Source organism: Dipodomys ordii, unplaced genomic scaffold (genome assembly GCF_000151885.1).
Source record: "Dipodomys ordii isolate 6190 unplaced genomic scaffold, Dord_2.0 Scaffold39, whole genome shotgun sequence".
NCBI lineage: Eukaryota > Metazoa > Chordata > Mammalia > Rodentia > Heteromyidae > Dipodomys > Dipodomys ordii.
The window spans coordinates 10,902,399-10,919,426 of NW_012267255.1; the positions used below are offsets into that span (position 1 = coordinate 10,902,399).

The following is a 17,028-nucleotide window of genomic DNA, read 5'->3' on the forward strand; positions in this document are numbered from 1 at the left end:
TGAGGTGTCCCTGACTGCAGGTCAGTGGAAATTTCCTGCCACAGGAAGACTTAGTCAGCAAGCTCTGTCCCAACTGCAGCTCTCTGAGCTCAGCAAAGCCTCCCCTGCCCCCCTGGGCTGTTGGAAGGGATTGTTCAGGACCACTGAGATATACTACTAGGCAGAAAGGAAGCAAGTTCACAGAGGCTAAAAACCTGCCACAAGGTTATAGAGTGTGCACCAGGCCAAGTCCAGAGCATGAAGCTTTCTCTGACTCACAGTCTCTTTGAATCCTAGAAAAAAAAGATGTCACTAGTTTGCAAGACAAGAGTATTTGCCTCTCTCTCTCCATCCACTGGTATTGGGGCTTGAACTTGGTGCCTTGTGCCTCATCAGGCTTGTTCTCTTATGGCTGGTCCTTTACCACTTGAGCCATGCTTCCAGTTTGGTTTTGTGTGGCAAATTGGAAATGGAGTCTCTTGGATTTTTCTGCCCGGGCTGACTTTGAACTGAGATGCTCAGATCTCAGCCTCTTGAGCAACTAGGATTATAGGTGTGAGCCACTGGTGCCCAATGTAGATTTCTTCTGTCCACAAGTCTGAGCCATGCCTCATAGATTTGTTCCTCATTCTTCCCAAAGCTGCCCACAAGTCTTTTCCACATCTGCAATTCATCCCCTTCCACCTTTGAGCTGTTCCAGTTGATTAGCACACCTGTCACCTTCACTTGCCAAAGACCAACAACGGCAGAGGGCCCAGAAAGCTCCTCACCTGCTCTGAACCTCTTCACTCAGCACTGCTGCTGAATGAAGTTCAGTGCTGTTCCTTACTAGAATGAAGTTCAGTGTTGTTCCTTACTAGAAAAGCCAGGCTAGAACATCCTCATTCCTGTTCGCCAAACTCTCAGCTCCCCTACGTGCCCAGGAAATGAGCTTTCCAACAGGCTTTAAAGCTAACCTTTTGAAACCAGGTACCCATGGCTCATGCCTGTAAACCTAGCTATTCAGGAAGCATCTGAGGATTAAGGTTCAAATCCAACCAAAGCAGGAAAGTCTGCAAGACTCTTATCTCTAATTAACCATCAGAAAACCAGAACTAGAGCCTTGGATCAAGTGATAGAACACTAGTCTTGAGCTGAGGAATGGCATCCACGCTCTAGTTCAAGCACCAGCTCCAGTACATGCATGAATATGCATGCAAACACACATATAACACACGCGTGCGCGCACACACACACACACACACACACCCCTAATAACTCTAGCTAAAAACAAATTATTCAAACATATTTAGTAGTTTTGTGTCCCCCGCCTCCCCCCAACCCTCAGTCCATTGAACTTTCCTCCAACTTGCTAATTAAAACTCAATTCTCTGACATTCCTTCCATGACAAATGTCTTCTGGTGGGGATAACAGAATGCTGAGCTCTCAGGATTCTAGTTGTTAGCGAAGGTCCACTGAAGGTAGTCCTGGTGCCTTTCCGGGGGGAGGGGGCACACACCTGAGCCCCTTCCTCACCTAATTCCTTCCCTACTTGAACCATGCACAATATTCGTATTTTAAATTCTGGTTATGCTACCAGACCTTTTTTTTTTTTTTTTTTAAGAGCAGAACATTACTCTATCTGCCAGTACTGGGAGTTTTATTGCAAGAACTTATGGCTAAGCCATGAGAGCCAAGTTTCTTATTTTTTCTGGATCAGATTCAATAACCTTGTCCAAAAGTGCATGAAAAAAAAGCAAAGAAGGCAACCAGCCCTTTTGTTTCCACACCTGTGTTTAAGTTTTAACTCTCCAAATCCTAACTGCGCAGCGCCACAGAAGCCCGCAGGTTGATCCCGCTCAGGCAAATGAGTCTTTGTGAATGGGGACAAGCATCTTCAGGACGCCATCTTCCTTGAGGCTGGCTCAGAGGCCTGGTGGTTGCAGGGCTGCCTCTCCTCCCCCGCCTCTCCCCCCTCCCCCAAGTGGGCGTGGTCTTTGGAGGAGAAAAGAGGTGTAGCTCTGCTGGGAGGGGGCCACACCCTTAGGCCTCACTAGTTCTCTGCCTAATGGCCTGCCGGTAACACCCAGCCCACAAGCATTCCCAGATGGAAATCCCAGTGACAATATAGGCCACGGTAGATCACTGGTGGCAATTACGTCCCATAGCCAGCATCAGTGTGACCTCATCCCCTTCAAGTCTCCTCAGGTGTTACCCAGAGGATGGGGGGAGGGAGGGGAGGGAAGACCTATTTACAATGACTACCCAACCACCCAGCCCCCACTCTAGCAGCTCTGTTTTTTCTTCTAAACCTTCTCTATAGTTCTATAGTACCCACTACCTTCTAATAGATCACATAATCTAGTATTGCTCATCTCCTCCTACTGGAACACAAACTGTTCCTGGGTTGGAAGCCTACCTCGTGTCCTTTGGGCATAGGAATATGGCATCTACCTGGAACTGTGGTGGCCAGGAGACAGGATGAATGACTCTTAAGTCTAAGTATTTAGAGTTAGGCAGAGAAACAGAAATGAATGCCGCCATCCGTCATGTGTTTTCCAGGGGTTCTAAGAAGGCTCTTTGCCCTGAACCTACATTGCTCCATACAGCAGTCATATTATGTATTACTATGAAGCACCTGAACTATTATTGCTTGCAAGGTTGGCCTGTGTTATAAATACAAAATATATACCAGAATTTAAGACAGTTCAAGACAAAAGTAAAATATATTGTTTATTTTTCATTGACCAGACATGTTTAGATATTTATTTTAGATTTATGTACTAAATGTTTCTTTCCTTTCTGTTCTTCTTATTTGAGGCAGAAGAGTCTTGCTATGTGGCTCAAGCTAGTCTTGAACCTGCTCCAGCCTCTTCAGGAGTAGCTGGGATTACAGGGGTATTGCCACTGTGCTGCTGGCTTGTTTTTACTCTTTTAAATGCACTAGTAGAAATCTTAAAATTACATATGTGGTTCTCAGTGAACTGATACTTCATGGTACCAGTCTGGGTCCTACTCCAATAAACCCTGAAGGAAGAAAGATAAGCTGATTCCATCGCCTACCGTCTCTCTCTTGCTCTGTTCTCAGAAAGTCTATGGTTGATGAGAAGACTTCTTAGGCCTAGGGCTTCTCATTGTGTGATTTCCAAACCACTCTAGACAGGCAGAAATAAACTCAGATTGCATGGTGGGAACCTATGCCCCTGATCCTCTTTCTACTACCTGTGATGCCAGTGTGTAACTAAGGAACACTTCTTATGAAGCAAATCCTAACTCCAAATTAACTTTCTAGAACTTGACAAAGATTGTTCGAAAGAACATGAAAGAATCTCCTCTCCTGAACTGGTTTTTTAAAAAATGCTACACACACACACACACAAAGCCAAGAGAGGAATCAAAGTGTGGATGGAGTTATCTTGTCACACACTTAAAAAGAATGAAATGGGTCTCATGAAATAAGAGGAGCTCCCCAGTGATAAGGAAAAGCCTGCTGGGACCTCAGAGGAAGAGCTATTCCAAGAATCACACACACACACACACACACACACACACACTCTCTCTCTCTCTCTCTTTCTCTCTCTCTCTCTCTCTCTCTCACACACACACACACACACACACACACTACAGCCCAACTGTGGCCCATTAGGAGCTTGCATTCTCAGTTGGGCAAGTGCCCACTATTAAGGTTACAAGCCCGGCCAGGAGGCTGCTCTACTGCACACACCCAACTTCACACATGGCCATGAGTTAGCCTGTGTAGATCAGCTTTGCTCACACATCTGTCCAGCCCCGCACCCAACTTTTTCCCTATAAGAAAATCTCTTTTTTGGAGTTTCTTGCTTAGGAATATAGAAAGAACAAAGAAAACTCTGTGTGTGTGTGTGTGTGTGTGTGTGTGTATTTTCAGAACTACCTTTGTGTGTGTGTGTGTGTGTGTGTGTGTGTGTGTATTTTCAGAACTACCTTTCATGCCAAGAATTTGCTAGCTCAACTCCAGAATGGAAACAAAGTCATATGGAAAAGGAGCACAGGCATTTTTCTAGAATCTCGGTTTAAGTAGGACCACAGATTAAACCTAGAACTCTTAGTAGTCCTTCTATAGAAAGGCATGAATGAGATTATGTTTTAATATATTTTATGCATGCCAAGTCCAGCAAAAATAAACTTTCTGGAGCAGTATTGAAATATTTACCTCCCACCTCAGGATGGAATCCTACATTCTGAAAGACAAAAATCACATGCTCTGGTTCCCTGGCTCCTAGGGGGCTGTACTTGCTTATTTCCTCTGAAACATGATCTGAAACATGTTTTCCATTAACATATATCATGACTCAGTGTTGCTTTCTGAAAATGGTTTGTTTTAAAGAAATAATAATTTCCATGACCGTGAACCTACATTCATATTTTAAAAAGCTGCATATTCATGAGCCCTAGGATTACACAATCTGCCAATCATGCATTCAGGAAACAAATCCATGCAACCGTTTTCAAATTCTTGGGTGTTCATGGTTTGATTTCTTCCAAGAAAATGACTTCAAACATATATGACTATTAACTTTCCTCAAAACATTCACGATGATCGTTCCTGGTTTTTCATTTTCAGTGAAATGTAAAAAGCTTAAGGATTGACAGTGCTCTGTGTTCTTAAGGGCCTACAGGTTTAGACACGTCCACAAGGTGGGCAAGCACAAACCTGAACATGAGCCCTCACGAGAGCAGTACTTCAATCTCCCATGGAACACAAACACACGATCAGGATGACAACGTGTGCACACACCAAGAAGATAAACGAGCTCTTGCTGGTTGCATCTTAAAAATGAACTCAGTGCCCACAGGCCACCAAATTAATGAGGCATGAGCTGGATAACAATAGTTGTTTCTTTTCTTTTTTCTAAAGGAAAACCCAGGTATTCTCCTTGGCTTTTAAAACAAAACAATCTCCCTAGATTTCGAAATTTTGCTTTCCTCATCTTCCAATGTTAGGATGATGTCAAGAGTAGCCTGAACCAAATTTCAAAGTGCATTTGCTATTTAAAAGGTTTCAGGAGAAGAAAAATGTTGGCAATGATTATTGCTACGTCCCTTGATATAGCACTATCCTCCAAGTGAGGGAATCCTCACTACAGAGGATTTTTCTTTTTTCTCCTTCCCTCCCTTCCCTGACCTGGCCTATGCTTTTCTCTCTTTCCTTCCTTCTCTTTTCTCTTAAGTTACATCCAATCTATGGAGCATCTTAGAAGGCTTTCTTTTATTTTAAATTTTTGGTGCCAGTTCTCAGGCTTGAACTCAGGACCTGGGCACTGTCGCTTGGCATTTTTGCTCAAGGCCAGGGTTTATTTTGGGTGCTTAATTGGAGATAAAAGTCAAATAGACATTCCTGCCGGGACTGGCTTCCAACCTCGACCCTCAGATCTCACTCAGCCTCCTGAGTAGCTGGGATTACGGGTATGAGTCACTGATGTCTGGCTTTTAGAAAACTCTTTCCAGAGTTTGTCTTCATTGATGTTGAGCATTGCAGACTCAAAGAAGCTGAAGGTTCTAGCAAGGCACAGAGCTGGTAAATGTATATAGGAGAGTTGACCCCATAGCTGAGAGCCTCCCTTCCTCTAAAGCACCTCCTGGTCCACCATTAGGGAGCTGTGGGTATGGGGGCAGGCAGGCAGTGCCTTCAGCTCCTGGCAATAGAATGCTGAAGACAGACGCATAGCCCCCATCCGAGCAAGAGCTGACACATGACATGCATTCTGAATTCCTTCGTGTGACAACTGGAGAAAGTGGAGCTCTGAGCATTGAGGCCAAGTACCAGATTACAAGGTCTTAGCAAGGCATGGGTAGAAATTCCAATGGTTTGTTGCACTCTGAAGGTCAGGCTCTGTCCACGGGCCGGGTGGTGCGGGGTGGGGGGAGTGGTGTCCCAAGGAGCATGTCTGGAAAGACCATCTCCTTTTGGTGAAGTCTATTCACAGGTCACAAAGACCTGGGTCCCTAAGACCTGCAAGTTTTGTACCAAGACATGGTAGGCAAATACAAACAGGCTCTGAAGGAAGCAGAATGGAAAAGTAGGAAAGTGAAGAGAGTGGGGAAGGGATGTGGGGGTGGGGGTGGGCAGTTACTGCCTTTCTCTGCCTCTTCTGATCTGCTAGATCTTATCCTTCTCTGAATCTCCTTCTCCAGCAGCCTGAGATGTTACACTTGGAAAAACAGAATAGAAAGGGGATGGATAGAGGGGAAGCACTGAGAAAAATTATACTTGGCTATAAAACAGATTCTAATAATAACCACCAATTTCTCAAGGATCTGACAATGGGTGAATAGGAACTGCAGTGGGAACAGCACAGAATGAACAGCAGACCGTAGATAGCTATATCGTTAACTGCCATGATCAGGTTTTGCTGGTGTGATTGTGGGAGTACTGGGGTTCCTTTGAACTCAAGGCCTCATATTTGCTAGGCGGGCACTCTACCCTTTGAGCCACTACTCCAACCCTTTTGACGTTGGTTACCTTTCAAAGACAGTTCTCAATTTAGCTCTGGAAGCCTAGACCGGGATCCTCCCATTTATCCTTCCCACTATAGCCAGGATAACAGACATATTCCACTAGCTTCAGCCATTGACTGAGATAGAGTCTTGAGAACATTGTTTTTACTCCTTCTGGACACACCTGGAATTGTGATGCCCTAACTCCACCTTCCAAGTAATGAGGATTACAGGTTTGAGCCATAGTATTAAGCAGACAGTCAGTTTTATATGTCAACTTGGCTAGGCTATAAGTCCTGTTATTCAATCAAGCCCTCATCTACGTGCTATGGAGGTGGTTTGCAGAGAGGATCAAAGCCCATAATTGGAAGACTCTAGGAGAAGAGACTATTCTAGATAGTCTAGGTGGCCAGATACAATCAATAGAAAGCCCTTAAGAGAAATTCCAGCTGTGGACAGCAGTTTCAATTCCTGGCTATACATATTACCTGCCTCCCTGAAGCCTCGGGGTAGATTTCTGATTGCTTGGCCTAGACTCTAAATGGAGTAAGCTGATTCCTTGCAATAAATCTCTTCAGAAATACCCCTACTGGGTCTATTTCTCAGGATAAATCCTAAATGATAGAGGAATGCTGATATAGCTAGCCCTAAAAGAAAAGGGGACTACATAGTTTGACTATTGTACAACCACAGACCTACAGATAGTCCGGGAAAATGGAGCTAAAGGACATTGCCTTGGGCAATGGGGGCGAAGTGATGGGGATGGGGCCTTCAGCTCAAAACAATTGGTTGGAGCCCTTTTAGAACTTTCTACAATTAGCTCTCAGGCAAAGGCAGAGTTCTTCTGATGGGCCACAATCTTGTGCCTGCCCCCATTTTCCAGTCTACATTGAACAATCCCTGAGAAAAATGATCTCCCATGCCACAGCCAAGAAGACCAAATACATTTGCGGTTGATGCTAGAAGTGTCCGCAGAGGGCCAAGATAGGTGCGGATACATAAGGTGAAGCTGATTCATAATCAGCTCAACCAAGAGTCAAGAGTAACATGCACTTGGGAGAAGGATCAAAAACACAGTTTTAAACACTTTCTAAGGGGCAAGACCTAGATCCCAGTACCGAATCAAATTGTTCGCCACACATGTGGCACAAACATCTGCCCTGACATATCCGTTTGACTCCAAGGGTTCAGTTCTGATCTTGGTTCCTTGCTAGAGATCAGCCACTCAGGGCCTCCTGAGAGACAGATTCCCCCCACCCCTCCCAACCCCTATATGAAAATCCAACATTCTGCAATCTCCCTTACAAAACATTCATTTTCCCCCTAGCAAATGGCTCTAGGAAGGATGTCTACCATGTCACCCACAGCACCCAAGGTTAACATTTGATACAATTGCCCAACATCTGGGAAGGGCAGGTGCATCAGATTTCCAGACTGGCCTTATACAATCAAGTCTGAACAGGACACCGTGGGACTCAACACAAAGAAGCACCAACTCTCCCTCTGCAGGGAAGGTGAGTTTATTTAACCTCAATTTGTTGAATGGAAGCAAAGCCTTCACAGGGCTAGGGCTGTCCTGTGTGCAGACATGACACAACACATCTAACCCGAGCCAGGAAAAGGCCATACTTGTGTGGGTGCTCAACAGGATGTCTCGCTCAGGGAATTCCACCCGGTAACCCTAGGAAGAGCTGGGGGTCGCTCACTCACTGGCAATATCCATCCCTTACCCCTATGGGGTTAGTATAAATCCTAGGGAATCTTTCACAAATCTTTCTGGACCAGGTTTACCAGATGGAACTGGACTCCATCCAATGTTCTAATTGCCACAGTGACATTTAGGAAGTGCTCTCACCACAAAGGGGGCAAAAACTCATTCCTAGGAAATATGGTTGTTGACTGACCCCGGTTCACAAGAGTATCAAGCCCTATATAATTAAGGCTCTTAAGGACAAGCCACAAAACCAACAGATAAGCAGGCTCTGGACTAGAAATACATGGTACACAGCTACTTGGAATACCCACAGGACACAATGAGTCATTCCACCAGGGACATTTAAAGAAAGAACCACCAATCTTGAAACATTTACTTAATCTGCCCTCAAGAGAGAATTTATTTGGGGAAAGACCTCACTGGAAATCCCAAAATGGTGTATCCAGACCCTTCCTATAGAGGAGCAACACTTCTAGTTGAACAGGAAGCTGTGTTTATGCGCCGCTCCCTGATCCACCCTGCATGCGCTGTTCCCCAGAGTCAACTTCATGAAGGAAGTCAGCATGGAGAAAACCAATATGGAGGTACTCAACAGGGAAGAAATCAGCAGTGAGGGAAGTCAACAAAAGGGAAGTCAGCATGGAGAAAGTCAACAGAGAGGAAGTAAAGATGGAGGAATCAACATGAGGGAAGTCAATATAAAGTCAACACAGAGGAAATCAACATGGAGGAAGTCAGCATGAGGGAGTCAACATGGAGAAAGTCAACTTGGAGGAAGTCAACATGGAGGGAGTCAACATAGGGGAAGTCAACGTGGGAGAGTCAACTTGGGGGAAGTCAATGTGGAAGAGGTCAATATGGGGCAAGTCAATAGAGAGGAAGACAACAGAGGAAGTCAGCATGGAGGAAGTCCATAAGAAGGAAGTTGCCTCAGTTATACTTGTAAGAGAAGAATTCTCACTTTGTCCAATTTCTAGGATCTCACATTGGCATTAATGACACTAAACACCACTTCCAATTTCTTGACCAGTTTTCTCACAGAATGGAAGGTCCCTGACCCACCTTCTCCTTGACATGCTGGTTCTGTTCTAGCACTGTACAAACACTGTGTGCTGGACGAATGAACAAGTAACTATACAAACCATTAGCCTAGATATGCTAATTTTGTGGGGGTTTATGCTAATGTTTTATGAGTGGGGACTGCCAAATAAGGGAAAGGAAGGAATTAGGTGGGAAAATTATTTCCAGGTTTTTAAATGCAGCACAACAGAGATTTTTAAACTTGGCATCTGAGTTATTTGTGGGGCATTTCTGGACACGCCAGCCCTGGGTTACACGCCTTGGCTTTGAGAGAAGGCAAGGACCAAGCATGCACCGTGTATGGCTGTGCATGGCTGCATACAAGGCAGCGTTAAGCTAACATCTGGGGCTGCTTAACAACTGATTGGAAATTTAGCCTTCTGATTTCCAGTTAAATACCAGGCACAGGAAAACAAATAGCACTTGTTTTTCCCTGAGCCTTGTCAGTCATCCAAACTGTAGTGCAGACCAAAAAACTGCCTGTGGTTTGGTGGCAAAGATCCAAATATTTGGATATTTTTTTTCCTCCTCAGTTTAAGTAAAAGGAATAAACGAGATTTTGGCAAGCTGAACTTCTTCCCCTATCCCTCCCCCATTCTTGGAAATGCAAAGCTGGTGCTAGTGATTTTTGTTTTTTTTTTTAAATCAAGCATATTCCTGGAATTCATTTATATTTTTCATTAGGATTAAGTTTTGATTTGTTTTTAATCCAAAGCCAATAGCAGCAAGTTTGGTTTCTCTCATTTATTTCAACTGCCCTGCCTTGATATTTACTTGGATTTGCTAAAGAGACAATGTTCATATTGCTATTTTCTGTTTCCAATTAACTTGGGATATAATATCTAGCAGTGGTATTATTGAGGAATCAGAGTTTTTTTAAAGCTGAGAGAAATTTTAGAGATCAGCTGATATAACTCCTCCATCATAGCAATGCTGGAGCTGAGGCTTGAATATTTTGGAGATTTCATCTACTGATCAAATTTCTTCGTGATCAAGACACAACTACTACTCGAGCTTGCTGAAACTCGGGTCAGGGTGTTAACTAGACACAAAAACCTAAGTTAATCTCTGAATTGCCACATAAAAGACAAGGCATTTCAGATAAACAGTGGATAACTGTTTAGTATCAGAATGTTCCAAATACTGCACGGGGCATACTAAGCTATGTATTTGGTGTCTATATGGAATTCATTGGGTTTTTTGTTTGTTTGTTTTGTCGGTTGTGGGGCCTGAACTCTGGGCCTGGGCGCTGTCCCTCAGCTCTTCAGCTCAAGGCTAGCGCTCTGCCACTTGAGCCACAGCACCACTTCTGGCTTTTTGTGCTTATGTGGTGTTGAGGAATCAAATCTAGGGCCTCATGAATGCAAGGCAAGCATTCTACCACTGAGCCACCTTCCTAGCCCTGAATTCGTTTTTTTTAAAAACCATTACCCACATTTTTATTTTCAATTGTTCATTAGAGCCATTCTAATAGGTATAAAATGATATTTTATTTTATTTTTTGGGTTTATTTTTGTTTTTTCCTGCCCTGGGATTTGAACTCAGGGCCTTATATTTGCTAGATAGGTACTCATCACTTGAGCCATGTATCCAGCAAAATTCACCTTTAAATGGAAATCCCATTATTTTATTTGCCAATGCTGGTAGCTTCATCTTAACTAAACATCCAACCAGTCTCATTCTGTCTGTCACTCAAACATGCATACATTCATATGCATGCATCTTTTTTTTCCCCTCTGAGTTTAATGGTAAATAACTGGATAAAAGGAAATCACAGAGCAATAATCCCAAAAGAAAATGAGGTTGGGAGAAGTTGAGACTCTTAATCTTAGATATTTGAGTTGTTTCTTTATGAGGATGAAAAGCAACTACCTCTAACATTAATAAGCTGGAGATGGTGTCTGGACCAGTGATTTTATGTCATTAGATGCAAAGTCTTAGGGGCTCATTTTGAAAATTACTATATGTCATAGGCTATGAGTCTGTAGTCCTTATAGGAGAGAATACTTAGTTTGGGGATGCAAATAAAGCAAGACTTAAAAAACCTCAGACATATAGAGAAAGGTAAAAAATACACTCTTTAAAATCTAGCTCAGAGCTTGGAAAGTAGCTGAGCAGTAAAACACATGCTTTGCACACATAAGGTCCGGGGTTCAAATACCACACCCCTCAACCTCATATATCCTGTGGTATATACTCATCAATATCTAATTCCTTAAGTTTTGTCACCCTGCAAAAAGAAACCTCAAGCCACCTTTGGTAGTCCCTTCCCACTCTTCCCTTCCACATGCTCTCGTAATAACTCCTACAATCTGTATAGAGAGGCCTGTTCTGGTCATTTCAAATAAAATCATTTGTGCTCATTTGCTTTGTGTGCTTGGTTCTTTCATTTAAAATGGTTCTAGCTTCTTTTTTCTTTTCTTTTTTTTCAGTTGTGGGGCTTGAACTCAAGGCCTAGGTATTGTTCCTGAACTTTTCTGCTCAAGGTGAGCAATCTACCACTTTGAGCCACAGCACCACTTCCGGTTTTCTGGTGGTTAATTGAAGATAAAGAGTCTCAGGGACTTTTTCTGCCCAGGCTGGCTTCAAACCATGAAAAAGTGCATTAAATCTTTAATGTACTGGAGATTCACTGGACAATCTACATATCTTACACAAGGAAAAATAAGTCTGTGAAAACTTCATCATGAATGTGTGTGTGTGTGTGACTCAGCCTACAGTGCTCTTTTCCCACACCTGGCCTAATGGTCATGCACTGCAAGTTCCTACAGCACTGGGCCGGAACAGCTGTACGGTGTGAGAACGAAATGTGCATATATGACTTTATGATCACAGGCTTCAGTCTTACTACTGAAAATAAATTTCATTACAGGAGAATGACAGTGATTATTAAGTAGGAAGGGAGTTCATTTAGCATAAGAGCTTCTAGAATAGTCTACCTTGGGTCTAAGCCCCAGCTTTGCCAGGAATTAGCCATATGGCTGAGGTTACTACTCAATCTCTATGTCTTAGTTCCTTCTTTGTAGAAGGGGTTAATACACTTCTACCACAGGAGACTTAAATGAGATAATGTATTAGAGTTCCAGTCAACCCCTGGAATGTGCTGTGTACTAAATAAATGTGCTTGTAACAACAAAACTAAACCATACTGCTCTGGCCCTTATAGCAAAGAATTAATAAGAGCTACAACTTAATTTTTCAGTAACTCCGACCTTGTAATTGCATCTCTTGAGTTTTGAAAAGTTCCTTTCTGAAGGTAATTATATTTACAGCAAAGTTGCAAGCATCAGTACAAGGGACTCTAGTATTAGATGTATTGGTTTTTAACATCTGGCCATGTTTGCTTTATTATTCTGTTTATACACCATATTTGTTCCTTAATCTTTCTTTTTTGTGAAAATACTATACAGAGGGGTTACAATTACATGGGCAAGCATTGTAGCCTCCTCCTTTGTTTCCCCTTCCTATCCCCTTCTCCTCCCCTTCGCCCCCCGCACCAAAGTTGTAAAGTTCATTTTTGACATACCGACTTGTACATCTCATTGTTGCAATGGGTCCACCTGTATTCCTATTTAAATGATTTGTTTTTTCCCTTCCCCTCCACAAATTATAACAACATCAAATACAGTGAAAGCAGGGGTTATACCGTGGGGGAGGGACAATGTGTTAGAAACAATCGCATGAAAGAAAAAAAACATTTGAATACATATCTTAGTGTTCATTTCCCTAACATCAACTTATCTGATATTTTCTGCTTGACTCAGACATATACTCAGACATTATTGCAAATAAGAGAAACCATGGGACCTATGTTTCTTTGGGCCTGGCTTACTTCACTTAATAGAATTTTTTCCAAGTCTTTCCATTTCCTAACAAATTGGGCAATGTCATTCTTTCTGATGGAGGCATAGAATTCCATTGTGTATATATACCACATTTTCTTGATCCATTCATCTACTGAGGGGCATCTGGGTTGGTTCCATATCTTAGCTATGGTAAATAAGGCTGCAATAAACATAGTCGTGCTGGTAGCTTTAGTGTGATCTTGTTTGTGAACATTTGGGTAAATGCCCAAAAGTGGGATTGCTGGGTCATAGGGGAGCTCTATGTGGAGTCTTTTGAGGAACCTCCATACTGCTTTCCAAAGTGGTTGAACAAGTTTACACTCCCACCAACAATGCAATAAGGTTCCCTTCTGTCCACATCCCCTCCAGCATCTGTTGTTATTAGAGTTCTTGATTATAGCCATTCTAACTGGGGTGAGGTGATATCTCAGTGTTGTTTTGATTTGCATTTCTTTTATTGTTCCTTAATCTTTAAATGTATATAGGTTGTTTCCTAAAAAGTACATATTATTAAAAGTACAATTATTAAATGAAGAAATACTATGTTGATATAATACTTTCTAATTTCATCTATTGTTTCCTTTGTGTCCTTTAAGAAACCCTTACTAAATAGGTTACTTTTTAAGATCACAAGATTTTTTTTACCCTTATTTAATCTGGAATGGCTCTTCAACCAAACTCTTTCATGACTCATATATTTGGGGAGATAGTATTGGAATTTGAACCCAGGACCGTGCACTCTCTTAGCTTTTTCACTCAAGGCTGGTGCTCTACTACTTGCTGATTAACGGAAGGTAGGAGTTTCACGGATTTGTCTTCCAGAACTGGCTTTGAACCCTCAATCCTCAGATCTCAGTAGCTAGGAAGGATTACAGGTATGAGCCACCAGAGCAAGCTGTCCCGTGTTTCTGGATGACTAGATTCAGGTTCTTTCTCACTTCCTTGAACACACCGTTTACCTGTCCCATACCGCTGACGTTGATTTTGGTCACTGGAGCTCTGATAATCTCCATTGCATGTGGGTGGTATTTTTTCTTCCATAATTAATAAGCCATAAGTACAAAAGATATTAGGAGACTATGTGAATACACTGTTCCTCAAACTCCTTCCTCCTCTTCCAGCATCTATTCATGCTTCTTATCTGATCCACTTGTATTAGGATGTTTCCAAAAATGATTTTTACGCTCATCACTTCTTCCACATCTGTTCATTAGCATTCTAAAGAGGAGTTTCTTTATCTCTCCTTAATGCAGTTATTTATCTGCTTCTTAACTGTGGATTCTTACTTTATGCAGTGTGTACCTTTACATTTGCAAAAGTACTCTCTCCCAATGCAAATGACAAGAAAGGCATTAATGAGGGGGACAAATAACCTTACTCATTAGGCAAAAGGGAAAATCTGAACTGAGGTCTTTTGCTTTTCTCAGCTGCTTGAAGGCATGAGAGGCTGCAAAGCCTAAAGCTGAGCAAGAGGGCTGGAGTGAGGGACAGTGCACTGCCACTACAGAGATACAGTGTTGCTCATCTTCATCACCCATGATATCACAGCCCAAAAATCCCTTCCAAACAACCCATCTATTTCTCCACAACTAGCAAACTTGAATGCTTTGGCACACTCAAGAGGATATGATTTACAAATAGGAGGTAATATTTGGATTGTTCCATAAGAGCCAAGTTCCAAGGTTTTTAAAAAAGAAAATACCAATGATTTCATCTTGGAGCTCACAATGTCATTTTCTCAACCAACGGTTCCTCCTATCAGAAATGAGGCATGTGTTATATACAAATAGAATGGGTTTTACATATTTATTTATGGTCAGAGACCACACACCCGGTGGCTATACACAGTGACTGTGTTCCTGATGCCACAAGTTGAGTCTCAGAACTGAAAGCAAAGCTGGGGTCACACAAATGGCCACAATGCCTGACTCTCCAGCCTCAAAAGGCCCACAGGTGGTATCTGCTTCCCGTGAATGTTTTCCTGTGCCAAGTGTGCAATTCCACAGATTGGTTACACAATGAAAAGATACCTCTTTTTTAAAAAAGGGCTTGCAAAGTATTATGTCTCCTTGCACTAATGATTGACGAGGAAGGCTGCCTCTTGTCTATAATCCCAGATACTTGGGAGGCAGAGATGGGAGGATCATGGTCTGAAGCCAGTCTAAGCAAAAGCAAAAGCCCATGTGAAAAATAACTAAAAGCAAAAAAGGATTTGGGAAGGATAGTGCTTGTTTAGCAAGTAAAAGGCCCTGAGGTCCACCTCCAATACCAGGGGAAAAAATGTTTTTAATAGAAATCGATTGGGAGGGTTTTAAACACTTACCAAGAAAAGTCTGGGGACCCCTGTGGCAAGTCTCTCTGTCTTCAGATGCCAGACCAGTGGCTTTGGGCTGTTGAGCAGGAATACCACGGGCTTGTTGTGAATGTGGATGGAGGAGATGGGATTCAGGTGCAGTGTGATCTAGGAATTAACAGGAAGGGAAGAGACTTCAGCACTAGTTTCCCTCACAAATCATTTAGTGCAACCTTGAGATACAACATCTCAACTTACTGTTAGAAGAGCAAGCAATAAGCTAGAGCTTAATCCATCAGATTGAACTAGATGACAATGTCAATATTGGGGCCATCTCTTTTCCTTCCTTCCTTCCTTCCTTCCTTCCTTCCTTCCTTCCTTCCTTCGTTCCTTCCTTCCTTCCTTCCTCCCTCCCTCCCTCCTTCCCTTCCTTCCTTCCTTCAATACAAAATGGCTATTTGACATGATTCAGCTCCACTAATCTCAAGCAAAACATGACTCAACTCCTAGGAATAGAAATAAAATAAACAAAATGCTTCAAAAAAATTGGTAAAGGCAGAGTGAAATTTACTTTCCCTCAGGGTTACTCGATCCTTCAAGTCAATGACTCAGCTGGAATGACTGAGCCCATCACCTAGGGATGGGTTCAGCCTCTGGAGCTTCAACGACATTACTTTCTTCTCTCCCAGGTTATCTCCAATCTCTATAAAGTTGAGCTGTGCCAAAGAAATGTGCCCAGAGCAAAGCGGGGCGGGGGGGGGGGGAAGAGGGGGGCACGCAGCGGGAGCTGCCAGCGCTTTCAACACACCAAGGATTTGCACAAAGGGGCTTTCCAAAGACATGAAGCACAAAGAACATAGAATAAACAGGCTTTGTCAAAAAGAAAAAAAAAAAAAACCTACAAGCCTGGAGAGGAAACCTGTGGTCACTTTTGACGTATGTGTCAAGGACTGATACGATGGCTGTGGCACCATCCAAAGTCACCTGCGAGCAGAAGCAGCAAAAAGTGGATTCCCCAATGTCTTCTTGGAGCACAGAAACCCAAGTGAGCCAGGGATCACGGGGAAACAGAAGACTGTGTGAGGAAATACGGACTGGATGTTTCCATGGACCCTGCCTAATTTATGCTGGCTTTCTGTTTAGAGGGGTAAAGAGAGAACTGAGCATCACACAGTTAACCAGACTTGGTGAATTTACCAAAGATCCTCACAGAGGGAGAGGAAGCACTGTCAAGATGAAGACGGAAGGATACACTGGGGATATGGCATCTTCTGGGGATTAAACAGTGCGGCTTAACGGTCTTCCCACGGCTCATGGCCCACCTCTACATGCTTCTCTACCAACGATCGCTGTCCAACATTGGCCACTACAGTGTACAGCGACATCAGTGATGAAGGAGGAATTAAGCCTTTTCTCTCTTTCAAACTCCATGCTGTAGCATATCATAAGCATCCCCTATGTGCAAATACATCTTTTAATTCTCTACTTTTCAATGTCACAAAGCATTCTATGCATAATTTGCACTATGGTACACAATCGTATCATATTTGTTAACCATTGAGTGTGAAGGTCTTAATTTCCAAAATAGGCCCCAGGCAAAGCTACGTCTTCCATTTAATACTAAACATCACATAAACAACACAAATATTGATTCATCACA

The 17,028-nt window shown here is 42.8% G+C and overlaps 1 protein-coding gene across 1 annotated transcript in view; it reads right to left on the bottom strand.

Annotated features, from left to right (window-relative positions):
* Positions 1–16,753, bottom strand: part of Tgfbr3 (transforming growth factor, beta receptor III) — a 72,477-nt gene extending 55,724 nt beyond the window's left edge. Inside the window, exons 1-2 of the mRNA XM_013018232.1 lie at positions 16,691–16,753; positions 15,399–15,536 (exon numbers count right to left, since the gene is read on the bottom strand). Coding sequence (XP_012873686.1) covers positions 15,399–15,536; positions 16,691–16,753 — 201 coding nt within the window. The remainder of the gene's footprint in view (positions 1–15,398; positions 15,537–16,690) is intronic.
* Between the last annotated feature and the right edge of the window lie 275 nt (positions 16,754–17,028).